This window comes from Leopardus geoffroyi, chromosome A3 (genome assembly GCF_018350155.1).
Source record: "Leopardus geoffroyi isolate Oge1 chromosome A3, O.geoffroyi_Oge1_pat1.0, whole genome shotgun sequence".
NCBI classification, from domain to species: Eukaryota; Metazoa; Chordata; class Mammalia; order Carnivora; family Felidae; genus Leopardus; species Leopardus geoffroyi.
The window spans coordinates 114044046-114066118 of record NC_059336.1 but is presented as its reverse complement, the minus strand read 5'-3'; the positions used below and the strand labels follow the sequence as shown (position 1 = coordinate 114066118).

At 35.5% G+C, this 22073-nt stretch overlaps 1 protein-coding gene across 26 annotated transcripts in view; it reads left to right on the top strand.

Annotated features, from left to right (window-relative positions):
• The window catches only part of BIRC6 (baculoviral IAP repeat containing 6), a 223456-nt gene that overhangs the window by 152121 nt on the left and 49262 nt on the right, over window positions 1-22073 (top strand). For all 26 annotated transcript variants that reach the window (XR_006703691.1, XM_045447194.1, XM_045447217.1 and 23 more), the window contains 4 exons: window positions 1749-2049; window positions 5861-6078; window positions 9963-10127; window positions 11020-11188. Coding sequence is in view for 25 of the 26 variants with exons in the window: in XM_045447194.1 (XP_045303150.1) it covers window positions 1749-2049; window positions 5861-6078; window positions 9963-10127; window positions 11020-11188 (853 nt within the window). In the remaining variant the exon portion in view is untranslated. The remainder of the gene's footprint in view (window positions 1-1748; window positions 2050-5860; window positions 6079-9962; window positions 10128-11019; window positions 11189-22073) is intronic.

Genomic DNA, 22073 nt, shown 5'->3' with positions numbered 1-22073 from the left:
GATAAATTCCTTACTGAATATATAATTCCATGGCAAAACCCTTTGTTCTTTTTTTGCTTTTTAAAAATACTTACTTGTGTTAACTTTTGGGGAGTACCCTTTCCCTTACAGTCTTCGAGCATAGTCCTATAAATCTTTCACAGGTCAGTCTGTACAGAGAGCTTTGTGAGAATTTGTTGGTACCGAAGAAATGCTGAAGACCAAGTACATTTGCCAGACTCATTACACTGCAGCATTTTCCTTGATTTTATGGTCATCATGCTGTAATATTTTTATTTCTGTGCTTCTTGAGGCTTGATATTAATTATAGATGTTACTGGAAATGGGAGAGTAAGGCAGTAGTGTATACTGCTACCCAAATACTGCTTAACTTTTTTCCTGTTTTAGGTACCATTTCCATTTCAGGCAGTTTTTTTTTTTTTTTTTTTTAATTTTTTTTTTTTTTCAACGTTTATTTATTTTTGGGACAGAGAGAGACAGAGCATGAACGGGGGAGGGTCAGAGAGAGAGGGAGACACAGAATCAGAAACAGGCTCCAGGCTCTGAGCCATCAGCCCAGAGCCCGATGCGGGGCTCGAACTCACGGACCGCGAGATCGTGACCTGGCTGAAGTCGGACGCTTAACCGACTGCGCCACCCAGGCGCCCCATTTCAGGCAGTTTTAAAAACATAACTGCTTTAACCTCTTTACTGTTAATTAATGTTGCTGTTACTGATGAGCTTATTGATGTGCTTTCGGTGCTCCTCTGTTAATAAGGGGGAGTGTGGCACATAGAAAGTTGTAAATACAAAGCACTGGATATTACTGAATGAAGTAGGGGAATTATTCTCTAATTTCATGTACTAAGTATATATATTAGTTTCCTGGAGCTGCTGTAACAAAGTACCATCAGCTGGATGGCCTAAAACAACAGAAATGTATTCTTTGACGTTGTAAGAAGCTGTAAGTCTGAAACTAAGTTGTCCCCAGACCCATGGTCCCTGTGCAGGCCCTGGGGAAGAACCATCCTTGTCTCTTCTTAGGCTCTGCTGTTTGCTGGCCCTTGGGATTTGTTGGCTTGTGGCTGCATTACTCCAATTTCTGCCTACATTTTCACTTGGCCATCTTTCTTGTGTCTATCTGTGTGTCTCTGTGTCTCCCTCTCCTCACAAGGACACTTGTCATTGATTTAGGGTCCACTCTGATCCAGTATGATGTCATCTTAACTTGATTGCATCTGCAAAGACCCTAGTTCCATTCTGAGGTAGATTAACAAATGAATGAGTAAATAGGTGGAGAAGATGGGAACGTTTTTACTCACAGTTCTGGCTGACTAATAAATGTAGAAGGAATGATAGAAAGCCACCATTTAGCAACCACTATAGTAATTATTATTTCAGGCAAGAATTTTAAAAATGCTGATTGTTCGAAGTTTGGCGAGAAAGAAACAAGATATTTATATAGCCTCAAAGACTCTGTCTACATACTCTTGACTAATTACAAAAGATAAAATAGTAACTTTATTTATAAATAAATGTATGTATGTATGTATCTAACTTTAAAGTAAAGATATTTGGCAGATCCCACCATACTCATGACATCGTTTAATTCCTGATTTTTGGAAACTTTGTAAAAACAGGCCCCATTATTGATCCTTTTATTCCTATATTTTATTTCTGTATTTTATAGAGATCATTTAAAGTCAGGTGTTTAATACCTGATGTTGAAACACACAAATGGCCAGACAAAAAATTTCTTTTTTCTTTAGGTAAGTGCTCCAGTTGTAACTTCTACCACTCAGGAAAAGCCAAAAGATAGCGATCAGTTCGAATGGGTGACCATTGAACAATCAGGGGAATTAGTTTATGAAGCACCAGAAACCATTGCAGCTGAACCTCCACCTATCAAGTCAGCAGTACAGACCATGTCTCCCATACCTGCCCATTCTTTGGCCGCTTTTGGATTATTTCTTCGTCTTCCGGGCTATGCTGAAGTGCTACTGAAAGAGAGAAAACATGCCCAGTGCCTTCTTCGACTGGTATTGGGAGTGACAGATGATGGAGAAGGAAGTAAGTGTTTAGAATTATTAATGAATTCTAGAGTGCATAAAAGTTACTCAGATCAGTGCCTGCTACTAGATTTATTGTCGGTAGTTTCATTCTAATGATACATATAGTAAGTCCTAAAGAGTCTTTATTTTCATTTCTTTATTCATTCAAAACGTATTCACTGTTTACAAACTGCTGGGCATCATTGGAGGCATTTAAAGATGAAGCAGATATTTAGACCCTGTCCTCACGTAGCTAATGTTCTGTTTTCCAGTAATAGCAACAAGTAGTATATGTAAGTGTAGACTTAAGTTACAAATGCCTTGCAAGTACAGTCTTGTGAAGGCTCACAGGTATGAGACTGTTTCCTTACTACCCAGCTATGTGAAAAAGTGGTATGTTAGTTTTTAGTAGGGTGTTGAAGGATAACATCTATTTAGGCTGAAATGAGCTAGAAAGATGATTTGAGCAGTGTTTGTGTGCCCAGATCATATGAGAGAGGATAAGTTGGCTGATGAAAATTTACATAAGAAACAACACTGAGTGCTCATTTTAAAAGCTATTATTATTGATAACAGATCATGGAATGTCTTAGTAAGAACTTCAGGTTTTAGGGCGCCTGGGTGGCTCAGTTGGTTAAGCGTCCTACTTCAGCTCAGATCATGATCTTGGAGTTAATGGATTCAAGCCCTGCATCAGGCTCTGTTCTGACAGCTCAGAGCTGGGAACCTGCTTTGGATTTTGTGTCTCCTCCCTCTCTGTCTGCCCCTTGCCCACTCACAGTCTCTCTCTCTCGCTCTGTCTCAAATAAACATTAAAATAAATTTTTTTTTAAACTTCAGATTTTATTCTAAATAGTAATGAAGATTTATTAAAATATATGAACCAAGTTATGATGATCTTTTTTTTTTTTTTAATTTTTTTTTTTTTTCAACGTTTATTCATTTTTGGGACAGAGAGAGACAGAGCATGAACGGGGGAGGGGCAGAGAGAGAGGGAGACACAGAATCGGAAACAGGCTCCAGGCTCTGAGCCATCAGCCCAGAGCCTGATGCGGGGCTCGAACTCACGGACCGCGAGATCGTGACCTGGCTGAAGTCGGACGCCTAACCGACTGCGCCACCCAGGCGCCCCTGATGATCTTTTTTAAGAAAGTGAATCTGGAAGCAATATTTAGACTAAAGTGAAAAGAATGTGGAAAATAACATTACATGACAATTATCTTGTAATATATTACAAAATAATAATAGAAAGCTATGGTGATTGTTTCCATTGGGCCAACAGTTTTATTTAATATAAGGAAACATTAAAGAAAAGTCATAATGTAGGATAGCCTAGCAAGTATATTTTCTATTGGTTTACCTGTGATTCTTCAGTTAATGACCATTCCATTTGGAAATTAATAATTGTTCTTTATTTAAAAACTTTTTTTTGATGTATTGTTTTTGAGAGAGAGACAGAGTGCAAGTAGGGGACGGGCAGAGAGAGAGGGAGAGAGGAATCTGAAGCAGGCTCCAGGCTCTGAGCTGTCAGCACAGAGCCGGAGCAGGGCTGGAACTCCTGAACTGTGAGATCATGATCTGAGGCGAAGTCAGCTGCTTAACCGACTGAGCCACCCAGGCGCCCCTAATTGTTCTTTATTTTAAAATCATATGGTTTTGCAGAGTGGCCAAAATGAACAAATCAGGAGACTATAGATGCTGGAGAGCATGTGGAGAAACGGGAACCCTCTTGCACTGTTGGTGGGAATGCAAACTGGTGCAGCCACTCTGGAAAACAGTGTGGAGGTTCCTCAGAAAATTAAAAATAGACCTACCCTATGACCCAGCAATAGCACTGCTAGGAATTTACCCAAGGGATACAGGAGTACTGATGCATCGGGGCACTTGTACCCCAATGTTTATAGCAGCACTCTCAACAATAGCCCAATTATGGAAAGAGCCTAAATGTCCATCAAGTGATGAATGGATAAAGAAATTGTGGTTTATATACACAATGGAATACTACATGGCAATGAGAAAGAATGAAATATGGCCCTTTGTAGCAACGTGGATGGAACTGGAGAGTGTGATGCTAAGTGAAATAAGCCATACAGAGAAAGACAGATACCATATGGTTTCACTCTTATGTGGATCCTGAGAAACTTAACAGAAACCCATGGGGGAGGGGAAGGAAAAAAAAAAAAAGAGGTTAGAGTGGGAGAGAGCCAAAGCATAAGAGACTCTTAAAAACTGAGAACAAATTGAGGGTTGATGGGGGGTGAGAGGGAGGGGAGGGGGGTGATGGGTATTGAGGAGGGCACCTTTTGGGATGAGCACTGGGTGTTGTATAGAAACCAATTTGACAATTTCATATATTGAAAAAATTAAATAAAATCATATGGTTTTGATTGGAGGTGAATTCTGTTACATACCACTTAGAATATTAAATCCTCACCACAAAGTATATTTAATAAAAACATATGAATTTCAAACTATTGAATATTAAAAGTACATACTTTACCAAATAAAGCACCTACTTCTCTATGTATTTTCATGTTTGATGGAATTCTTCAAAAATGGTGATATTATTGGGGCATCTGGGTGGCTCAGTTAGTGAAGTGTCTGACTCTTGATTTTGGCTCAGGTCATGATCTCACAGCCTATGGGTTCGAGCTCTGTGTCAGGCTCTGCTGACAGTGCAGATCCTGCTTGGGATCTTCTCTGTCTCCCCCCATTCTGTCTAAATGAATGAATGAATGAATGAATGAATGAATGAATGAATGAATCTTTGAAAATGGTGATATTGTTTTAAATATTTTTGTAATAACATATTAAATTACAGCTTCTACATACTGTGTAGTCCTACCTGTTTAGTTTCATATATAAATTGTATATACCTATTTCGGTAGATCAGGAATTTTTAATTATTTGAACTGATTTTTTTTTTAATGTTTATTTCTTTGAGAGAGAGGGCACGCGTACATGCGCACCTACGGACGAGTGGGGGAGGGGCAGAGAGGGGGACAGAGGATCCGAAGTGGGCTCTATGCTGACAGGAGCAAGCCTGATGGGGGGCTCAAACTCACAGCACCGTGAGATCCTGAACTGAGCTGAAGTCAGATGCTTAGTGACTGAGTCACCCAGGTGCCCCTATTTGATCGGATTTTTTAATTTAAGTAGATAGAGAGGTGAGAACCATTGTATTTGGGTAGTCCATTACAACATGGTAGGTGTAACCCTAAGCAGAAAATTACCTTTACGCCATTTCAGACTTGTTTTTTTCGTGAACGTACATACATACTTTTTAAAAAGTATAATTTTGATACCCATTTCTGAAGTGGTTCTCTTCCACCATTCGTATGTGGTTTTTGTTTTCTTTTGTTTTCTTTCTTTTTTTTTTTTTTTGCATTTAACATTCTAGCTAGACATAGTAGAAAACTATATTATGTACACACCAAATAAAATAGTTTTGCTCTTTCATTATCTATTCATGGTTAAAACTACTCCCAGGGCAATCAGGTTACTTTTATACTGTTGTAAGGAACTTCTAATGCTTCTATTTTAGTTGTTAGGTTTTAGTTCTGACTTATAATAGTCTTGACATAGTCAATAATGATTAATTATTCTATGAATATATTTCAGCTTTTATTTGTTTACATTCATGATGTCTTAAAGAGTTTTTCTAGACACTTACTAAATTTTAAGATACTCTGTGGTCTTTGGATTGCTTTTTAATAAATTTAATGACATGATTTTCTGTTACATTGTCACTATTAATTTGTGACCCTGAATATTGTTCCTTATTGTGTTCTTAAATATTTTTAATTTCGAGTTCTCTTTTTTTAATATAGGTCATATTCTGCAATCTCCATCAGCCAATGTGCTTCCAACTCTTCCTTTCCATGTCCTTCGTAGCTTGTTTAGCACCACACCCTTGACCACTGATGATGGTGTGCTTCTGAGGCGGATGGCATTGGAAATTGGAGCACTACACCTCATCCTTGTCTGCCTCTCTGCCCTGAGCCACCATGCCCCGCGAGTTCCAAACTCTAGTCTCAATCAAGCAGAGGTAGGTTGAGTTTTACTTACCTCGATTGTGAGAAAGTTAAGTTAAATTCATGGAGTACAGAATAGGGTTTTTTCTGAAATAATATTTCAGAGACTCATGTACATCTTTTTTGGTTCCTAAACAATATTTGAAAGAGAAACTATGAACTAAGTGTTTTCTTCTTTATTGGGTGCTTTGAGGAACCATAGGTTAACCTATCTGCTTAAAAAACAAAGATTTTAAAGCTTAAGGAAGCTTTCCCATTTACCAGCATATGCTGAATTTATACTGTGATCTCTTTTCCTTTTCTTTCTCAAACTTTAGAATCATACTATTGAATTGGTGCCTCTAGCTAAAGAGTAAAACAAGAGAAAAAGAAAGAAAGAAGAAAGAAAACCACCTGATTATTTCAAGATGATTTGATTATGTTTTTAGAAAATTCTAAAATAATTAATGCTATAAGGAAATTTAATTAGGATACAGTATCCAGGTTCAGTATTTAAAAATAAGTTACTTTTTTGTATACCAGCAAGAAGCATATGATACGCTTTTTCAATCTATTTTTTAGAATAGCATCAAAAAGAGAAAGTATCTGTGAATGAATCTGAAAAAATATGTGCAAGACATTTACACTCATACATGAACTTTTTAAAAGAAACACTAGACTTTAGTAAAATGAGGTCGGTGCCCCTGTTTATTTCCATGGGCACAGAAAATATAACAGTTCAATGATACTTTTTTTTTTTTTTTTGAGAGAGAGTGCAAGCAGGGGAGGGACAGAGAGAAGGAGAGACAGAATCCCAAGCAGCCTCTACGCCACCAGTGCAGAGCCCGATGCGGGGCTAGAACTCATGAACTGTGAGATCATGACCTGAGTGAGATCCAGAGTCGGATGCATAACTGACTGTGCCCCAGTATTATTTCTTATCAAATTGATCTTTGTGTTTGATCGCATTCCAGATTTAATTTGGAGGAATCTGACAAGCCAATTCTAACGTTTTTGGGGGAAAGGCAGAGGCTCAAAAATAGCCAAGGCAGTTTCAAAGAACATATTTATTAGGCTTATGCTATCATGTATCAAAATTTGTTATTAGTCTGTGGTATTAGTACAAGGATAGATAGAAGCCCAGCAAACAATAGACTTAAATCCCTGTATGTAGGATTACCTGAAATGAAAATAGTAACTGCACAACATGATGGGGTAAATACGATCTTATCAATAAATGATGGTGAGGTCAGTTAAATATTCTTGTGGAACAAAAATGAAACTTTAAACCCTAATGAACTCTATATGCAAAAATTAATTATGACTGGATGATAGATATAAATGTATGTAACACATACAAAATATAATAGTACCCTTTTATGGAAAAAATATGCTCATACCTTTATGATCTTAGAGTACACAAAGATTTCTGGGGCGCCTGGGTGGTTCAGTCAGTTGAGCATCCGACTTTGGCTCAGGTCATGATCTCGCGGTTTGTGAGTTCAGGCCTGGCGTCGGGCTCTGTGCTGACATCTCGCAGCCTGCAGCCTGCTTCGAATTCTGTGTCTCTCTCTCTCTCTGCCCCTCCCTTGCTCATACTCTGCCTCTCTCTGTCTCTCAAAAATAAATAAATGTTAAAAAAAAATTTTTTTAAAGATTTCTTAAAAACAATTTTTAAAAAGCACTAACCCATAAGGGGAAAAACATTGGAAAAAAGCAATTATGTTAAAATTAAGAACTATTTTTCATCAGAAACACTATTAAGATAGTGAAAGCAGAAGTCATAGAATGGGAGACTATATTTGGGTGTATCTGATAAAGAACTTGTATTCAGAATATTTGGAGAGCTTCAAGAATTAGAAAAGGAAAAGGCAGAAAACCTCATGGGAAAATAGAGGAAAGACTAGAATGAGCACTTCATAACAGGGGGTATCTAAATATCCAATAAGTGGAGAAAGGTGATCTGTTTCTTTATCAGAAAAGTACAAATGACTGGAATGGATACAATAATGTGGAGACAGTAAAAGATAAGCAAATTGTAGTCTACTATATAATGGGATACTATTAGGTGATGAAAGTAAACAGCTACAGCCAACTACACGTAACAGCAGTGATGAATTTCACACGCGCAACTAAAGTGCCACACAAAGTGGAATTTATGCAGCATCATTCCATTTATAGAATGTTCATAAATTAGACAAAATGAAACTATAGTGACTACAGTTTCATGCTTAGGTGGTAAAATTATAAAGAAGGGTAAGGAAGCATTGAGTATAAAAATTGGGATTATAATTAACTTTGTGGAGGAATTGAAGGTTTCACAAATAGGAGATAGAATAGGGGCAATTTCTTATGTGCAGTGATGTAATTCTTGGTCTGCCTGGTTAAATAAGTTTTTGGAGTTCATTAAACTTGACTTTTTTTTTTTTTCATGCGTATGTTATTATTTATATTACAAATTTTTAAAAATAAATGTTTATCAATAATGTTAATTCTACAGGTACTTTTATATGGTGATGAAATTGTGATTTAAGTTTATCTTATAAAACATGAAAGATGACATTTGCAGCCATAGATCCATCAAACTATTTTACAGATCTGTTTTTGGAAAGTATCATTGTATATAATATTCTTCTTTAGAATATCCTCATTAAAAGAAATGTAAAGCATTGGTATTATTTTTAAATTACCCTTGAAACCAATATTTGCAAATGTTTTGAGGGTACATCGTGTATTATATTTAATGAAAATTCTTTAAAAAGAGGATTCTTGTTATATAATTAATTTTACATTGCACAAAAATAATAATGAAGAATTGACCTTTACAGAGTTTGAGGTTATGTTAATAAAACCAGTGGTTCTAAGTCATTTTTTCTCTCTCTACCATTCACTTTTTTAGTATGTCCCCTATTCCCAAAAGATTTTTTCTACACATCACATTCTCAGTAAGAAATAAATTGAAAATTGTTCCTTCTAGAAGTATGAGGAATCTTACCGCGATTAAAGACATATGACACAGTTAAAGAATTAAAGATATGCTTTAACTAGATTCATCCTAAAGGAGCTGGCTCATGTACCTATTCCTTTCACTGTTTTCTCTATCTAATTTTGTGTCATTGACTATAAGTCTTTACCCCCTCTTTTACTGATATTTTAAATTTTTTATATGTTTTTGTTTAAAAGATTTTTTTTAATATTTATTAAATATTAATGCACGAGCAGGGGAGGGTCAGAGGGAGAAGGAGACACAGAATCCAAAGCAGGCTCCAGGCTCTGAGCTGTCAGCACAGAGCCCGATGCGGGGCTCAAACTCATAAACCATGAGATTGTGACCTGAGCCAAAGTCGGACGCTTAACTGACTGAATCACGCAGGTGCCCCTTTATTTATGTATTCTTAAGTATAAGCATTTTCCCCCTTCCCTTAACCCCTGGCAGCTACCATGTGTTCCATCTCTCTGTATTTACCTACTCTGGGTATTTCATATGAATAAAATTGTACAGTATGTTACCTTTTGTGTCTGTCATCTTTGACATAGCATGTTTTTGACGTTCATTTACAAAGTAGCATATATCAGTACTTCATTACTTCTTATGGCTGAATAATTTTAATGTATGTATATATCACAGTTGTTTATGCATTCATGGTGGGCATTTGTGCTGTTTTGGCTTTCTGGCTATCATGAATAGTCTTGCTATGAAAACACATGGACCTGTATTTGTTTGAGTGTCAGTTTTTATTTCTTTGGTTATATACCTAGGAATGAAAGTACTGGGTCACATAATTAATCCTTTGTTTACTTTTTTGAGGAGACTTCAGCTGTTCTCTTATAGCAGCTAAATTATTTATGTTGATGCTTCTAAATATTTGTGAGGATAAATAAAATCAAATAGCAAGAAATTTTCATTTTTTGTTACAAGCCACAGGTATCGAGCTCTCATAACCCTACATCAACAGAAGAACAACAGCTGTATTGGGCGAAAGGGACTGGCTTTGGAACAGGTTCTACGGCTTCTGGATGGGATGTTGAACAAGCCTTAACTAAACAGAGGCTGGAAGAGGAACATGTTACCTGTCTTCTGCAGGTATATTTACAAAGTTGATATTGTCGGTGATAATAGTTAAATTTTTTTTTATATTTGTGTTGATTTTTAAGTATTGATGACTATCCAACTCATCCTCAGCTACTGTTATAAAATATATTATGCTCCTTGCTCTTAGTACATTTAAATACCCCTGGACAAAGATTATTTATTCTTCCCTCCTTGTAACTCTAAATTTCTTCCATCTCAATTAGCTTTTTCACTGAGAGGAAAGTGACAAGGACGAAATTATCCAATAACTGGAAAATATACCATATCTACCTTCTTCCAGTCATCTTCTCTTCTAAAATGCTGTATCTGGACTCTCTTTTTTAAATATGTATATTTAAATGTTTGTTTATTTATTTATTCTTTTATTCGTTCCTCACATTGTTTTAGGACTCTTCTAGAATCAGGCAAGTTGCACGAGTATGGAAAGTCCCACAGCACCAATGGGAAGGGCAGGTGCTTAAATAATAGCTTTAGTCCCTGCATCAACTAATTGACTAAAATGGGCCAAGTTTTTGAGCATTATTTTCTATAATTCTAGAATGATAGGCTCATTCTAGTACAGAATTCTAAGATCACTGTCAAACTGTACACGGAATCTATTCAGTAATATAAATAATACCAGAATTGTTGCTAATTTTTTTAAGTTTGTCTTGTTAGGTAGATTTCTTTCTGTATGTCTAGCTATATACAGTGTAACATTGTGCAGAGCACACCCTTCTCTTTTGAAAAATCTGAGGGAAACAAGTCTTGTTTTTGAAACAAAGACGTTGACTGACTTGAAAATATAAACTCTTGGTACTTAGACTGAATATCTAACCAAATGCGGGCTTTTAAAGTATGTGAAGCTAAAATCCAATTTAAACCCTCTAATTTTTATTTTTAGGTTCTTGCAAGTTACATAAATCCCGTGAGTGGAGCCGTAAATGGGGAAGCTCAGTCATCTCATGAGAGTAGAGTACAGAACAGTAACGCCCTTCCTTCTGTACTTCTGGAGCTTCTCAGTCAATCTTGTCTCATCCCAGCTATGTCATCTTATCTACGAAATGATTCAGGTAAGTCACATTGTCATTAGTCCTTTGTTTACTTTATTATCTATTAAAATAATGAGGTTCCGTTGGAGTATTTGGTATTATCCTTCCCCAGTATCTGTAGGCATGAGATTAACGGATTTATTTCTTAAAAATTATTGTGGAAACACTTAGTTGTTTTGGGGGGATTCTAATTGGGTTACCTGTGTTGTCATCTGTCCTGAAACACAAAATGAAAGTTTTCATTATCTCTTTGTTTTAACCTGTGAATGTACTTTTTTTTTTTTTTTTTTTTTTTTTTTACAAATAATGTATAACTGAAAATAATGGGCAAAGGCTAGTAGCTTCTTGATAATATTCTGAGCTAAATATTATATATTATATATAAATATGGTTGAACTTCTATGCATTTTAATAATTTTAATGTTTTTCTCAAACCCTAAAATTTCAGATGATGATAATTTCAAGACATGTATAAATTATTTTAGTCCCATAGGTACTTGATAATAAGACTACTAATTTCATAAATTCACTAATAAAAGTATTGTGGGTACTTACTTTGCCAGTGTGCAGCTGATCATTGAAACTAGTTTATTTCATAAGTAGTTATGAAAGTATCTTCTGAGAAATGTATTCTTTTCCTAAATAATAATAGAAGGATGTGTTTTGTTTACAGATAGTGCCAAGAAAAACAAGTTAACATCGCTTCCCTTTCACCAGGAACTTTTAGTATCTGTTCTTCTTATCTATGCCTTTCTTTAATCATATTGTTATGAAAATAGACGTTTACATATCTACTTAGATTATTAAGGAAGAATAGGTGAGGAAAATGATGGGAATAAATCTTTTTAATGCACGGTTGGAGATGGAAAAGCTACTTGTATTTGTAAAGGGGTAACTGCCCCTATTTTCTACCATTATGGAGATTATTGGGCTTCTAAACACAGTTCTCTAATCTGCCTTAAACTTCATAAAAATATTGAGATGATACATTATTTAGATTGAGTTTTCTTTTACATTGACATGTTTGATACATTAAATTGGTCTTTTTTAAAAAGTAGGTATCAGGTACACAGTGTATTTTTTTGATTAAGTAAAATATTTAGAGGTATAAACACTTAACTATTTTAGATATTGGTGCTGAAATTTAACATTGCGTTGTGTAGAGAAATTGAGTAGAGTGGGATAAGGTTTTTCTTTATCTCTTTCCACACTATTAAAATATTATTTAATTAGTCCTTTCACTTTTAAAATGTATATCCTCTCAAAAATTTTAAAATTTATCTTGTTCTATAATTCAGTCTTTGTATAATACTGAGCTTTTATGTTTATGGATCAGGGTCAAAAAGGAAATCCAGTATTATCTACTTTTACTGTTTAAAGTAATGTATTCATGTAAGGTGCACTTTCTGGTAAGTATATATGTTAATAAATAAACTGTGATTTTGTTAACCATATGCAATTACGGAGACTTAGATGCTGTATCTTGGAACTATTTTAGAAGTTTAATGTGACAGATCAGAATTTGACCTTTCCTTTATGACTTTCTCTTTCCCTATAAAATGATTTTGTTTTAGTCCTAGTTTTAGAATTATGTGCTCGAACCTGGTACCTTGTCCATTGGTATAACTGGAATTGGTACATTTATATTTGAATGTGGTAACAAAAATGATTTTGGAATAATACTTTAAGGTCAATTAATTTATATAAAGTGACTTAGTTAAGTAGATCAGATAATTTGGTAATACACCTTTTAAATGATGTTTTAAATGATCAGAGAAAATTACTGTCACTTTTGGGATATATTCTGATCTTTAGATTGTGAGAAAAGTATGCTCATTTAGAATATTCTAAATATGAATTGATTTTCAGGAAAAAAATACCTTAGTATTATATCAGTAAATATGTTATTTATATAATCATTAATTTTGCTTAAAATGTTAGTTTTTAAGTAGCATTTTAAAATCTGAACAGATTACCTAGTCCAATTTCCAGTTTTGTCACTTGCCTATAGAATATTATTTTTGGTGGGATGCCTGGGTGGCTCAGTCAGTGAAGCAACAGACTCTTAATTTTGGCTCAGGTTGTGATCTCACGGTTCATGAGCTCAAGCCAGTTAGGCTCTGTGCTGACAGCATGGGCCCTGCTTAGGATTCTCTCTCCCTCTCTCTGCTCCTCCCCTGCTCACACACTCTTGCTCTCTCAAAAATAAATAAATAAACTTAAAAAAAAAAAAAAAGAATATTGGCATGTTTGGGTGGTGGGATAGGGTAAAAAACCGTTCCCAGCTTTCCTTTGTCTTTTATAATACTGACATTTTTTACAGAGTACAGGCCATTTGTTGGTGTTTGTGGGAGAGGTGCTAATAATTTCATTTGAGACATTATATTCAAGGGATGGTTTGCTTGCATCGCTAGCAGATAATATACAAAAACACAAGCAAGCATAATGAAATAGGCTGTCTTGAGAACTCTGGTAAAGTAGTACACATTTCCTTTCTGTTACATGTTTGGAAACAATAGGCGAGCAGGACAAGACATACAGCAGTTCATGCCCTACTTTCATTGGCCTGCCATTAAGTATTGAATATGGTTTCTTACCCCTTTACAACCTCGTTTTTGTCCTTCTTTTCTGACTCCTAATGTATAAGTTAGATACTTTGAAATCTCTGAACTTTTCTTCTTAATGACTATTAAAGAGTGCTATGAATACCAGAGTCTACTTGTGTCTTTTAATAATGCCTTAAAGTTCTCATATTAGAAGGCTTGTTATGTAGCAGGTTATTTGTAAGTCTGTTTTATTTTGGTGGAAGTTTAAAAATTGGCCAAAAATTTTAAGTGAATAACAATACGCTAGCCATACTGATAAACAGAAATTGCACATAATAATTGATCTTCACTTTAGCTGTGAACATCTTTGCATCACAGGTGAAAAGAGAGTACTGTCCGTTGTAAAATCATTACCAGCATAAAGAGTGCATACTGATTCCTTGGAGAAAAGGACACCCTTTTTTCCGTTACTGACCTTCTAACAGTTCTGTAACTGAGACACTGATCCCATTCTCCAGAGATAGGTACTTATTATGTTTAGTCATTACATCTGTTATATTTACAATAAGTGATTCTCAAACAACACTTTAACTTATAGCATAATATGGCTTTGTATTATTTATCCAGTGTGTTATTTTTATATTGATTTGTAAATTTTAAAAATTACTGGATACGCTTATGAATGTGTATGTTTAGTGTTTTATTTATTTTTGAGAGAGAGAGAGCGAGCACGCGCACACGTGTGTATGCAAGCAGGGGGGTGGGTGGAGAGAGACACGGGGAGGGAGAGGGAGACAGAGAATCCAAAGCAGGCTCCAGGCTTTGAGCTGGCAGTGCAGAGCCTGATGCAGGGCTCGAACTCATGAACCGTGAGATTATTACCTGAGCTGAAGTCAGACGCTTAACCGAGTGAGCCACCTAGGCTCCCCCCAGGAGGAATTTTTAGTAACCTAATAGTAGTTTTGTTACTATACACTTTTCATATATTGGTCTTTCTCTGTTGGCCTTAAAATGGGTGGGGCACAAAAAGTAGAAGCCTGTTTATAAGTGAAAGAATGGCAAAATTTTTGAAGTGTTTGGTTTGGTGATCAGATTTCTCAGATATTATGGGATGGTTTTAGTTGTTTAAAATAGATATGTATATTTGAAGCTTAAATAATAGTTCTTTTTATGCTAATAAAATAAATATATTAGTGTTCTTACTTTTGTACATTAGATTAACCCAGTAATATACCTCTCTGTTGGCCAACTATATGTATCAAAACAGTATTGTGTATGTATTTTTAAATTTTTCTTGAAAGAATTTAATTCAGTAAGCTTAGTCTGTAATCAAGAGAGTTGCTGGAAAAATTATAAAACAGTAAATTTGAAGCCAGAGCTGAAGGTGGGTAATTGAAACAAATAAGTGAATTACATGTTTGAACTCAAGTATCAGTTTTCATAGGAATGGTAAAAACCGTTAGAGAAAGTAGTTAGGTAGATAGGAAAATCCTTGTATAAAGAATGTGTTCATTTTAACTTTTCTTTGTCAACATTCTATTTGTTATAGCCATGTTATTTTGAAAGCTGCCTTGTAAGCAAGGATCTTTTTTTTCGTCAAGCCACGGTTAACTATGCTACTCAGTAAGCATGCAGTTACCCTACTGGCCACTAGATGGAGATCCTGTTTCATTGCTAGCAATATTTGGTTTAAAAAAAAAAAGTATGAATGTAGAATGTTCCTTTAGGGTACCTCACCCTCACCTCATCTTGATACCATTTTGGGAAATGACATTCTCCTATTTTCAGAAAACATCACTGAGAATATTAACTTACTTGCCATTAATGTAATGGAACAAAAGCCTTTATCAGGGATGCCTGGGTGGCTCAGTTGGTTATACATCTGACTCTTCACTTTAGCTCAGGTCATGATCCCAGGGTCGTAGGGTGTAGCCCTACATCAGGCTCTGCACTGAGCGTTAAGCCTGCTTAAGATTCATATTCTCTCTCTGTCTCCCTCCCTCCGTCCCCCCCCTTTTCCTCCCCCCTCCCCCATCCCTCTCCCGCTCATACTCTTTTTTCTCTCTGTAAAAAAAAAAAAAAAAAAAAAAAAATCCTTTATCAGTATCATAAAACCTGTACCGTTTTAGTGCTGGTTTCATAGCATGGAGGTAAATACAATTTCAGAAAGGGAAACTTGAGTTTTCCTGTTCATTCCCTGCCAATATACAGACTAGGAAGGGACAAATGAGAAAAATGAAATCCAGAGACATTTAGTCAGTTGCCCGGGTTTAACTCTTTAGCAGTAATATGGCTATTACCAAACTCAAAAATTTTCAAATCTGAAGGAAAGCCATAAGTGGATTTTTCAGTGTGGAAAAGAGAAATGAATAAACATGATAGGTTAGAGGAAGGTAGAAATGAGAAAACAAGTACAGGACTTTATTTTGGGAACATTATAAGATACCAGTTTGGCTGTTTGTCTTAGCTAAGTGATGGTATATACTAATACGAAAATTTTGTGATTTTCACAGCGTTGGTTTGCTGGTTCCATAATTACCTATAGTGGAACAAAACCCATTAGTGCAAGCTGTATTAAACCATCTGATTTTCCTCACACTGGAGTTATGTGTTTAGGTTCTTATCGTGTCTTATCTTTTGTTATATTTCTCAGAAAGTGAGGACTTAAGTTTAATCTCATGAGTATACTAGTTGAAAATAAAGTTAATTTTCTTGTTATGGCAAATGTCTTAATTTAAATATGACCACATTTTTTAAAACCCAAAGTTATTACTATAAAGTTAATTCAAAGTAAATGTACAATTGGAAGTGTACCCATCTTTCCTTTTTTTTTTTTTTTTTTTTTCCTTTTTTCCCCTATCCATCTTTCTGGTCTTCAGGGCAGTAAATTCAGGAGGGCCTATTGTTCTTTAAGAGCTTGAATATTACATTAGTGTTGTACCGAGAAAAGATAATAGTTTATCAATAGAAAGTATGCAATTTTATCATTCGTAAAAAGTTACTTTGTTGATACAACTTGCCTGAGAACAAATAAGTAGAAATTATTGAGCCATTATGACACATAATACTTAACTTTATATCCTTATTTATACTTTTCTTTTTAATAGTTTACTTGAAGCTTTTGAGTTGTGTTGTGTATGCCATTTCTTTGCACTCTTTTAATAAACAGTCTGTCAGAAAGGGGTAAAAATTTTAAGATACTTCTGCTAAGTAGAATTGCATGCCATTTGGTTTTTAATCCCAAACTGTTATAATATGGCCCTAGTTTTCTTGAAAATTAGCTGAGGAGTACAAAATAAAATCTGGAATGCTTGCCTGTATTTAGTGTATCTATTTTCTACAAAAACGAGATACTTTCAGGGCCTGTCTACCATTTCATTCTTTTTTTTTCTTTTAATTTTTTTCTAATGTTGGCTTATTTTTTGAGAGAAAGAGAGTGTATGCAAGCAGAGGAAGGGCAGAGAGAGAGGGAGACACAGAATCCGAAGCAGGCTCCAGGCTCTGAGCTGACAGCACAGAGCCTGGCGCAGGGCTCTAACTCCCGGGCCGCAAGATCATGACCTGAGCCGAAGTCAGACACTTAACTGAATGAGCCACGCAAGCACCCCTCTACCATTTCATTCTTGGTAAAAGAGTACAGAATGCCAAGATTTTGATCATGTTATTGTCCACTCAGTGTGTCTTGCACATAAGCGTTCATCAACAAATGTTAGTTCCCTTTATCTGGAATTCTCATTTTTGTCAGAGGCATCCTATATGCAAATATCTTTGGTGTAGAATACATCACTCTCTCTGTAAATAATTGTACTGGTAATTTTAAAGGGGGAGATGGGGTTGCTTTAATTAAACTTTAAATGGATTGCCAACTAATCTGATTTGTACCGGTTTGTAAGGATGAAATATCTGCAACACTGCAGAGATACCTTACTTGATCAACCACAGTAAAGCGATCCTTCCTTCCTGTTAGTTGCCAGTGTACCTAATGCTTATATTTTCACTTCTCACGTTGTAGTGCTGTTATAGTATAAACTTTCTTAATGAATCCACCTAACCACTTGCCAAATTAAACATAACTCTCTAGTTCTTTTATAAACAACTCAACTTGTATATGTATATTTCTCTTCTCAATAGTTAAATTGTAAACCTGTTAAAAGTTGTGTTTGTTTCCAAATTTATTTAAGCCTCTATTGTCATTACATAATTCAATATTACACAAACTGGATGTTTATATAACAAATTTAGAATACTTTTTTTAAAGACGCCATAAAAAAGGAATTGACTTAAAACAATCAATTAATTAGGTTTACATTGAGAAACTATAAAATATATCATATACATATGTATTTCCCCAGTAGAATGCCCTTCCAGCTGGGTAGAGCCCTTCCTGACTTGTGTAAGAAACATACATACTTTGATCCTATGCCAAAAATCTTTGATACTTTGATGTGGGTTTCTCTGTATTTCATTCTTTTTGTCTACTGGCTGGCTTAACTGCTGACTTAAGCCAGCATTCAGCATTTCTAGGGTTGACATGAATCCCCAAAATAATTTGTTGGCTAAGGCTCAGTTGAGGAGTATGAATTCAATAAATTAAATAATTGGAAAACTGCAAGGGCGAGGAAATATTGTGTATGAATTATTATATGCAAAAGTTACTTTTATCAAAGTATTTGTATGAAGTCCATTGATGTTTCTGTTATAGTACTTATATGTGATAGTGTTACTTATATCAAATTCATAGCTATGCAGTAAAACACCTTCTAATTGTTTGTTAATGGACAAATAGTCTTCATGCTGTGTGCTCACTTAAGATACCCTTTTAGTAATTTTCATTTGCAAGTAACTTTCTAAAAAATTTTTTTTTTAAGTTTATTAGAGAGAGCAAGCACATGCGTGCAAGAACAGGGAAGGGACGGGGCGCCTGGGTGGCGCAGTCGGTTAAGCGGCCGACTTCAGCCAGGTCACGATCTCGCGGTCCGGGAGTTCGAGCCCCGCGTCGGGCTCTGGGCTGATGGCTCAGAGCCTGGAGCCTGTTTCCGATTCTGTGTCTCCCTCTCTCTCTGCCCCTCCCCCGTTCATGCTCTGTCTCTCTCTGTACCAAAAATAAATAAAAACGTTGAAAAAAAAATTAAAAAAAAAAAAAAAAAGAACAGGGAAGGGACGGTAGGGGGCTTTGGAAAGAGAGAGAGAGAGAGAGAGAGAGAGAGAGAGAGAATATGAATCCCAAGCAGGCTCTGTGCTGATAGAGCTCCCATCGTGAGGTTGTCTCACAAATCGTGAGATCATGACCTGAGCTGAAATCAAGAGTTGGACACTTAATCTACTGAGCCACCAGTTGCCCCTCATTTGCAAGCATCTTGATTGCAAAGGCATGTTTTGTTTATAAATATGCAGTAATATCAAAGAATAGTTTTCAGTTTATTTATTGTTACATTTTAGTGAGAATTCTGGGTGAAAAAATTCTTTCTCTTACTTTACTGTACCCAGTGTTTATTTCAGCATTTTGTTTTGTTTTGTTAACATTTATGTATTTAAAAAAATTTTTTTAACATGTATTTATTTTTTGAGAGAGAGAGCACAAAAGGGAGAAGGGCAGAGAGAGAGAGGGAGACACAGAATCCAAAGCAGGCTCCAGACTCCAGGCTGTCAACACAGAGCCCGATGTGGGGCTCAAACCTACGAACCGTGAGATCATGACCTGAGCCAAAGTCAGACGCTTAACCAACTGAGCCACCCAGGCTTCCCAACATTTATTTATTTTTGAGAGACAGAGAGACAGAGCATGAACAGGGGAGGGGCAGAGAGAGATAGGGAGACACAAATTCCAGAGCAGGCTCCAGGCTCTGAGCTGTCAGCACAGAGCCTGGTGCAGGGCTCGAATCAATGAACCATGAGATTGTGACTTGAGCCAAAGTCGGATGCCTGACTGAGCCACCCAGGTGCCCCCTCAGCATTTGTTTTTAACTATGTTTTGCTCAAATATAATTTCTACAACTCGATCTTTTAGAGGAGAAAATATAGTTTTAGTTGGGAAGGATTTTAACTGTAAAAGTCAAATTACCAGATCACTACTAAAAAAATGTAGTTTGCCAAGCATAATATATTTGTTATGTAATTATCTTTTTTATTTTATTTTTTTATTTTTTAATGTATCCTATTTAACCCAATGTATCCCAAATATTATCATTTTAATATGTATCAATATAAAATTCTTTTTTTTATTTTATTTTTTATTTTTTAAAATTTAGATCCAAATTAGTTAGCATATAGTAAAACAATGATTTCAGAATAGATTTTTTAATGCCCCTTACCCATTTAGCCCACCCCCCCTCCCACCACCCCTCCAGTAACCCTCTGTTTGTTCTCCATATTTATGAGTCTCTTCTGTTTTGTCCCCCTCCCTGTTTTTATATTATTTTTGTTTCCCTTCCCTTATGTTCATCTGTTTTGTCTCTTAAAGTCCTCATATGAGTGAAGTCATATGATTTTTGTCTTTCTCTAACTTCACTTAGCATAATACCCTCCAGTTCCATCCATGTAGTTGCAAATGGCAAGATTTCCTTCTTTTTGATTGCCCAGTAATACTCCATTGTGTGTGTGTGTGTGTGTGTGTGTGTGTGTGTGTGTGTGTGTGTGTATACACACCACATCTTCCTTATCCATTCATCCATCGATGGACATTTGGGCTCTTTCCATACTTTGGCTGTTGTTGATAGTGCTGCTATAAACATTGGGGTGCATGTGTCCCTTCAAAATAGCACACCTGTATCCTGTGGGTAAATGCCTAGTAGTGTAATTGCTGGGTCATAGGGTAGTTCTTTTTTTAGTTTTTGAGGAACCTTCATACTGTTTTCTAGAGTGGCTGCACCAGCTTGCATTCCCATTGATTGTCTTTTAAGATATGAACATTACCCACATTACTTTGTATGGTTATTAATTGGAAATAATTATAGATTAAAATTCAGTATTTAATTACTAAAAGGATTTATAATTTACAGAGAAATAATTTAAAGATCTCTGATTCTTTCTGTATGATATTTCCTTGAAATATATAGGATGATTTTATGTGTCAGATTAGGCAAAGTAAGTGGATAAATTCCATAATTGAAAATTAAATATTTGAGAGACACCTTGGCGGCTCATTTGATTGAGCATCAGACTTTGCCTCAGGTCATGATCTCATAGTTTGTGAGTTGGAGCCCTGCATTGGGCTGTCTGCTGTCAGCACAGAGAATGCCTCGGGTCCTCTGTCCGCTTCTCTCTCTTTGCCTCTCTCTAGCTTGCACTCTCTCTCAAAAATAAGCATTTAAAAAAATGTTAAATAAAATTAAATATTTGAATAATGAATGTATTTAGTTTTCACATTAGTTTTGAGTTCACTTAAATTAACATTCTGTAAACAAATATTTTATTCAATTGAGTTGAAGTTTTTGCACATTTTAGGTGTCTATTTTGTTTTTGTTTTTACTGAAATTCATCAGAGAAATAAATAAAGTCAGCACGTGCTGATGACTCATCAGAAAAAAACAAGATACTTTTTTTACATAGTGTTCATTTTCTATGTAATCTTACAGTTAGAATTGCTTAACTACCAAAAAATCATTTTAAAGTATGCATTTCTTTTGGGATATTAAATATAAATCCAGAGGAAGATAGTGATTTTGAAAATATTGTGTTTATTTATGCTGATTAAATCTTTATTTTGCTTTACATTTTGTTGGTCTTACTTTCCATACTGACTAAATTTCCCTTTCCTATATTAGGTAGATAGGTAGGAGCTTAAAGAAAACATATTTAAATGCAATTTGATTATAAACAATATATTCAACATGTACGTTGAGATAAAATGTCTATGGCATTTTTGCTTTTGTGTCTTGTTTATATTGCCAAGTCATGTATGTTTTCTGGCAGTAAATCTTGGTGGTCCGTAGTCATCGCCACGCTTAGAACAAGGCATTTACCCTGGAATGTGTGTCATAGTTCTCTGGAAGTGGACTTTTAAAGGATATTCTTAGAAATCATTCTTATTAGAGCTGGCTTTGGTCTTGAATGCAGCCCCATGAAAAAGATCATCAGAGTGTGGTATAGAAATAAAACAAGAACAATTACCAAGAGATGAACTATTGTCCCATGATATGGCTCTTCTTTTTCTTCTTTCTTTTCTTGCTTCTTAACGTCTTCTGCTGTAATGATGACAAAAGTTCTCATTTTCCCAGAACATCTCTTGGTCTAGAAAAAAAGAAAATTGTGAAACCTCTAGGAAAGATTCCTTCCAACATGTACAGAAATAGTAAATAAATTTACTATACTTGTTATCTTTGCATAATTTTTCAGGGTGCATTTCTATTTTATTCTGTTAA